The sequence below is a fragment of the Colobus angolensis genome, unplaced genomic scaffold, assembly GCF_000951035.1.
Source record: "Colobus angolensis palliatus isolate OR3802 unplaced genomic scaffold, Cang.pa_1.0 Scaffold55, whole genome shotgun sequence".
Taxonomy (NCBI): domain Eukaryota; kingdom Metazoa; phylum Chordata; class Mammalia; order Primates; family Cercopithecidae; genus Colobus; species Colobus angolensis.
In genome coordinates, this window is record NW_012119043.1 from 868,528 (window position 1) to 875,256 (window position 6,729).

General features: G+C 62.3%; 1 protein-coding gene across 1 annotated transcript in view; it reads right to left on the reverse strand.

The window, feature by feature from the left end:
* Positions 1-1,317: 1,317 nt before the first annotated feature.
* UBALD1 (UBA-like domain containing 1) overlaps positions 1,318-6,729 on the reverse strand; it is a 7,570-nt gene continuing 2,158 nt past the window's right edge. The window contains exons 5-6 of the mRNA XM_011961419.1: positions 2,929-2,991; positions 1,318-2,420 (exon numbers count right to left, since the gene is read on the reverse strand). Of these exons, the coding sequence (XP_011816809.1) occupies positions 2,070-2,420; positions 2,929-2,991 (414 nt within the window). The 3' untranslated portion in view covers positions 1,318-2,069. The remainder of the gene's footprint in view (positions 2,421-2,928; positions 2,992-6,729) is intronic.

A 6,729-nucleotide genomic window follows, 5' to 3' on the forward strand; every position in this document is an offset into this window, starting at 1 on the left:
GCATGTGAGAGGTGGGAGAGTCCAGGGGCACGCACCCCATACTGCAGATTACCCTAAAACACCTCTCTCTGCAAAGCATTTTTCCCACCACTGCAAGGCGGCTATGGCAGTTTCCTGAGAAGTTTTTTCCACCTCAAAGAATGGAGGAGCTGCAAAGTAAAGACTCAGGAGGCCAGAGATGTCCTCCCCTCTCCTCCTGCCATGTTCTCTCCCTCCCCTGCTACCCAGGCACCCCAGGCAGATGAAGGGGGCTGGCTGGCCAGGGCCACCCATCCTGTGGGTTCCGAGAGGCCATTACCAAGGCAGATTCCCAGGAGGACCTGTTCCTGGGAAGCAAGCGCGGCTCGAGCAGAGGTCACAGCAGCCAGTCGCCAGTGCCAGTGAGCAGCTGTTCCAGGTGGGCTCTGTCAACACAGCCTCTGCAGGTTCCAACCAGGCGGAGATGAAGCCGGGCACTGGTGTGGCAAGAGCACCGAGGCACACTTCCTGAGAGGCACAGTCACATCCCTGGGAGTCAGGAAGGGTCAACGGGGAGTGCTGGACACCAGGGGAGCACCGGACTTCCAGAAAGAGAAGACAGTCTTCCACCCAGGCAGCAGGGCCTCCGCAAGGGGCTGCTGCTGTCTTAGATGGAGTGAGTGTTGCCCGTGAGAAGCTATGAGCTGAGTCCCATGGGGGTGTTGCAGAGGCCCCAGTCTCCCTTCTGCCCCACGTCCAGGCCCACTCTTGGGGGCGCTGTGAGGCTGAGGGTGCATTCTCCCAAAGCTGCTCCAGCTTATCCCAGGCAGCCTCAGGTTGCCAGTCTCCTATGTGACCCAACATGTGGGATCCCTTTGTGGGCAGCACTCTGCCCCATCCTTGTCCCCTGCCTTGTCCTCTGCCCCTTGCAATCTTCCCTGGCTCTTTATGCCCTCTGCCCAGAGGCCCTGCCCTACCCAGTGTGTGCTGGAGGCCAGGCTCAGAGGGTCCAGCCTGTGCCTAGCCACTGGAGCCGGGGACCGAGAAAGGTGCTGAGATGAAATCCAGGGTGACAGGAGGTAGGTGTGAGCCCTGCGAGCTCCTAACCAGGTACCAGGATCTGTCCAGTCAAGCAGGGGCAGGGGTGGGCCAACAGGATGGGGACCCAGGCCAGGAACTGACTTCACGGGAAAAGCCCTGGGTGGGCAGGAAGATTCCAGAGCACGCTGTGGCTGATAAGGGCAACAGGCAGCAGTGTGGAGCCGGGGAGGCTGGGGGTGGCCCTGTCTTCTGGGCGGCGGCCCCCAGAGCTAGCTGGCAGCAAGCCTCCTATACAAGGTAAGACCACAGAGCCTGGCAGTGGTTTGGAATTCGTTCTTCTCTTTTGTTAAAAGGGGGAAAGGAAGTGGATGCGGGTACCCCCAGGCACAGGGGGAGGCATGCAGGCAGCCCCAGCAGGCAGGCGCTGGGAGGAGGTGGGAACAGTCCTGGAGTTTCCCACAATCCTTTTCTCTGCAAGGAACAGCGACGCTGGCTGACGAGGGGGTGGGGTGGGAGGCAGGGCCCTGGGGAGGGGGCGGCAGGCAGGGGGCTGGGGGCTCACTCTAACATGCAAAGTCCAGCTGCCCCAGGAACTAGGTTGCTTCTGAAGAGCGACATACGTAGAAATACACAGACACGGCCACGCGCACACATGCGGAGAGGCTCTGCATTCCCTAGGGTGGGGGTCGAGGCCTGCCGGCCCCCAAGGAGCTCCAAGCCAGGGATGAGCAATGTCTCCGCCAGGGTGGTCCTCCACGGCACCCCTGGGCTGGGCGGGGCGGGTACATCTTCGAAGGAAGGCTGCGTGGTCTCTGAAATTCTGTCCGCCAGGCACCCAGGCCGCTCTGAACCATTCCATGTGCCGGGGCCGCTGGGGCCATGACCTTGCGTGTGGGCAGCTGCGTGTTCTGGCACCAGACACGTCCCTGCCTGGCTAGAGTCCGCGCTCTCCCCTCCAGGGCTCCGGGGAACAAGGGGTGCAGACAGAAAAGGGGTGAAGGGGGCCCGCGGAGACGTCCTCTCCCCCGCCCCACGGGGTCCTGGCCTCCGGGAGGGGGGAGGGGCCTCCCTTATCTCTCGGCCTCCATGGCAGGGTGGGCCCTGGGTTCTGAGGTGGCCTGTTGCGGGGCCAGGGGTGGCCAGTCTGAAGCCGGAGAAGGGGGTGCTGGAGTCCACAGGGGCGGCTGTGGCTGGTGGTGCTGTGGGCCCCCCGGGGGCGAGGCCGCCGTGGGCCAGCTGGAGGCCGCAAAGCTGCTGGTGGCGGCATGGGGGAAGTGTGGCGGGGGTGACGTGGCTGTTGCGGCCATCGGGCTGCCGCTGCCACCGCTGTGGAAGCTCTCGGAGGCCTTGAGACGGGAGAACATGGTGAGAGCGTCAGGGAAGTTGGGGGGTGTAGCGGGGGTATTGGCGGGGGTGCACATCTGTGAGGGGAAGAGAGGAGAGATGGGGTGAGCACCCCTTCCTAGAGGGGCCCCCACTGCCTCCCAAGGGGAGATGCGTGGCTGGCCCATTCTCGGAAGGCTCTGTGTCCCTTCCCAGCTCCCCGAGCCTGTCCGCTGCCCAGGGGTTCCCAGAGGAGAAGGCTTGAGATGAACTGACCCGGCCTCACTCTTGGCAGCCCACGGTGCCTGGGGCCATGAGGCTTTCCCAGCCCTCCCCCTTCCATCGGCCACAGCATCCGGGGGGCTGTAGGGTGAGGAGCTTCATTGCCCCAGAGGCCGGCACCCCCCAGGTCTCAGGGGGAGCTGGCACAGGCAAGATTAAGTGCAGGACCCACGGAGCCCAGTCTCCTGCTGATCAATCTCCAAAGAGACCGAGCTCCACCTGCACCAGCACCCTCGCGAACCTGGGCCGGGGGCTGCTCACACACCGAACTAGCTAAGCCTCCTTCCGCCTAGTCCACAACTGGGAACTCCAGGGGACACTTACCATCTGGTGGTGGTGGTGGCTGTAGGGGATGTTGGTCTCCTGGAAAAAGGCGCTGAGGGCTGTCTGCAGGAAGAAAGGCCCCTGCTCACCCTCCAGGACCCGCCGGCCCTATCACTGCCCTTGTTCCCAGGCTCCTCTGAGGTTGGGGATGACCCTGGCTGCACCACTGAGTGGGAGGCGCGGGGCTCAGTGGCTTGCCTGTCACCCCCAACCCTTGCCACTGTCCAAGGAGGAGCCAGGGAACCCTGGGCAGTTGGGGTGGGTGGAGAAGACGCTTCCCCTGCTGCTCGCCGCCTGCTTCAGTGCCTAAGGCCTGCAGAGCCCTCCCCTGCACCAGCTGGCACCAGCACCATGACTGGGGGAGGGCGGGCAGTACCCTCACCCCATCCTGGGGGAAAGGCAGCACGGCCCCAAGTAGCCCAACCAGACCTCCCCACCCCTGCCCCATTTTAGGAGATTCTAGCCTGGCTGTTACCACCTTGACGGGCAGCAAGTCTCTACTCTTCTCTAAGCCTCGGTTTCCTCATCTGCAAAGCAGAGGCATCTTGAAGGAGTCTGAGCCTGGCGGGGGGAGCCCCTGCTGCCCCACCCAGCTCTGCTTCTGGCTGATCAGGAGGCCACTGTTTGGGCCTTGGTTTCTCCAACTGTACCACAAAGAGGCTGGACTAGGTGGCTCCCAGGGTCCCCTCCCTTGCAACAGTGACCTCCTATGATCACCAGATTCCAGCAGGCAGGGCCTGGCACCAAGGAGACAAGCCTGGGCTTTAGGTGCACTCGATCACCCACCCAAGCCTCCCTCGGAACAGTGCCCGGGCGGTGGAGCAGAAAGATGGCCCTAGGATCTAAGCCACCACGGGCTTACGACAGCTCCGGCCCTAGGATCTAAGCCACCATGGGCTTACGACAGCTCCCAGCACAGCTCCCCAGCCACCCGCCCTTGGCTGGCACACTAGGCATGGGACGCTCCACCGTCTCCCTCCACACCTGGGCCACAAGCCACACTGAGCATGGTGCAGGCACCCATCAGGGCTCCATCCCAGCGGGGCTATGGACTGTCATCATTAACCCCAAAAGCAAGGACTGCTGTCTTACAGGCAGGGAAATGAAGGCAGGAAGTGATTTGCTCAGGGTCAGCTGGTCGGCAGAAGACAGAAATGGGGGCGCTCAGAAAGGTCAGGGCAGGTGGGGGAGACAGTGCGAGCCCGGAGCCCTTTCCTGTGTGTGTCAGCTCAGCAGGCTCTGAAGGTCCTTGGTGACTGGGGACCGAGGAGCCCCAGAGGGAGGCGCTGGTATTTGCTATGTCCTGGCTGGGGCCCTGCAGGGGTGAGGAGGCCCATCCCAGGGAACGGAGGCTGCTCTTGCACAAGGGCCAGTGAGGGAGCCCCACAAGTGTGTGAGGGGTCCTCGGGGCCCTGGCAAGTCCCAGACCCAGACTTGGAGCTTTGAGCAGCTGAGGTGTCCCCACCGCCACCCCTCAGGACCACTCCCCTAATGCCAGCTTGACTTCCTGGCCCTCCCAGACCCAGCACACCCAGAAATCCAGCCTGGCTCCTGGGGCCTACCCTTAATCAGGGGTTATATGTGGGGGGGCTGCTATTTAAAATTTAAAATTTAAAATTGTGTTTTTGTTTTTTTGAGACAGAGTCTCACTCTGTCACCAGGCTGGAGTGCAGTGGCGCGATCTGGGCTCACTGCAACCTCCGCCTCACGGTTCAAGCAATTCTCCTGCCTCAGCTTCCCGAGTAAGACAGGCGCGCACCACCACGCCCGGCTAATTTTTGTATTTTTGGTAGAGACAGGGTTTCACCATGTTGGCCAGGATGGTCTTGATCTCTTGACCTCATAATCCACCCGCCTCGGCCTCCCAAAGTGCTGGGATTACAGGTGTGACCCACCATGCCCGGCAAAAAATATTTTTTAAGTAAGTGAATTATGTGGGGAATTTCTTGCAGGAGACTCCCTATCTGGGTGTCCCCAAACAGGGGTGTGGGAGCTCAGGCCTGGGGGCTGGTCTTTAAGCACCTTCCCAGACCGCAGGACCCTCTGTCAGCAGCAGCTGTGCCCCAAAGCCCAGGCTCACTGTGCAAATCCCAACCCCAGAAGCCCCAGGCCACACCAGAACCCCCACTGCAGGCCGCTGTGTGCATTCTCCATTGAGAAACATCTGCCCCACCAGACACAGGCCCCTCCCCCTGCAGCCTCCTGCCCCCATTAGCACCTGAATTGCAGCAAATGTGACCCAGAAACACCGCCTGGTGGATGCAGCCAGCGGGTGGAGCGTGGAGGGGGATGGGGTGGCCATGTGAACCCCTCACTCACCCCCATTCCGAGGCCGGAAGTCCTTTCACCTTCCTCCAGCCTCCCTGGTGGCCCCCACTTTACAGATGGCACAACTGAGACTCGGGAGTGGAGGGCACAGGGCTCCTACCACGAGGCCCCTGGGAGCCACCAGAGGCCCCAGATGCTCCTGCCCCTCCTGGGAACAGTCTTTCCCCAGACACTGCACTCCTCAAAGCTGCATTTTCAATTAACTGTGCCACTGAGGGACGTGGCCTGGGTGCCAGGTTCTGAGGGCTGGGGTGAGTCCTGCAGGCAGGGCCCGCTTCCCAGCGGACACCTGCCTGCCCAGCCCCAGGCAGGGAGGGAACCGTGCGTGCAGGTGTGGGACTGCCATGAATGTCGTTTTGCAAGTTTTGCCACATCCAGCCCTTGACACAAATAGGGCTGATGAGGGCTGTGAAGACGAGGAGGGGAGCAGGGAGCTTCCTCCGGGTGGGGCTGCCCTGGGGCACAGGGGACAGTGAGCTGGCCAACAGAGTGATTCATGCCCCCGAACCCCACTATACAGATGTGGAAACTGAGGCCAGAGGGACAGAGCAGCCTCCTACGTCCCGGGGTGAACACCACACAGGGTCAGTGGCCCCCGCGACCGCTGGTAGGAGGGAAGCAGGCAAGGAAAGAGGTATGGACTCATCTGAATGGAATAGCCACTGCCTTTCCAGACTGTCCCAAGTCTGGGACATTCTGATCCCCATCTAGTCCCCAGCAAGCAGAGCCCCAGAGTCCTCTGGCTTCTGGTCCCTCCCGCAGGCCCTGGGATGGCTCCTCATGGAGAAACCAGGTTCCCAGTCCCCAGCTGGGCACAGATGGTACCGGGATGGCTGAGGCTGTGACCCTACCCCTGGGAGGCGCACAGGTCAAGGGGCTCTGGCCTCATCCCCAGATACCACCATGGGGTTAATCCCGGGGTCAGTGAATTAGGGAAGGCCAGGTAGCCTCTGGGCAGCACAAGTCAGGAGCACTACTATCCTGTGGGTTAGGAGAGGCCCCGGGGAGTGGGTGCCAGACTGGGGCAGCATCACCTCCTACCCAGCTAGCCCGAAAGCTGTTGAACCGTGTGCACCCTCCCCAGTGCACCGGCAAAGGTACAGATGCCCCTGCCAGCCCCAGGACAGCACCTGGACGCGCACACAGAGTCCCCAGGCACACCTCTGGAGGGAATACACGCTTATCCCTATGCTGTAGTGTGGGGCTCCGACACGCCACCCATACACTCCACGCCGTGTACACACATCACACCGTGCCGAGCACGGGCGGCATCTGCAGACCCGCCACATGTTTACGCGCTGATCACACGCCAAACGCACCGGGGGGGGGCTGCGCGTTCACACGCGCGCCAACGTGCCCGCAGGTCTGCCACCTCCTCGGTGCCCGGCCGACGCCGTGGCGCGGTGCGTGCGTAAACACAAATGCACATGGACGTGTGCGCACGCCGCCGGCCGCCCACCAGGCACGCGGACC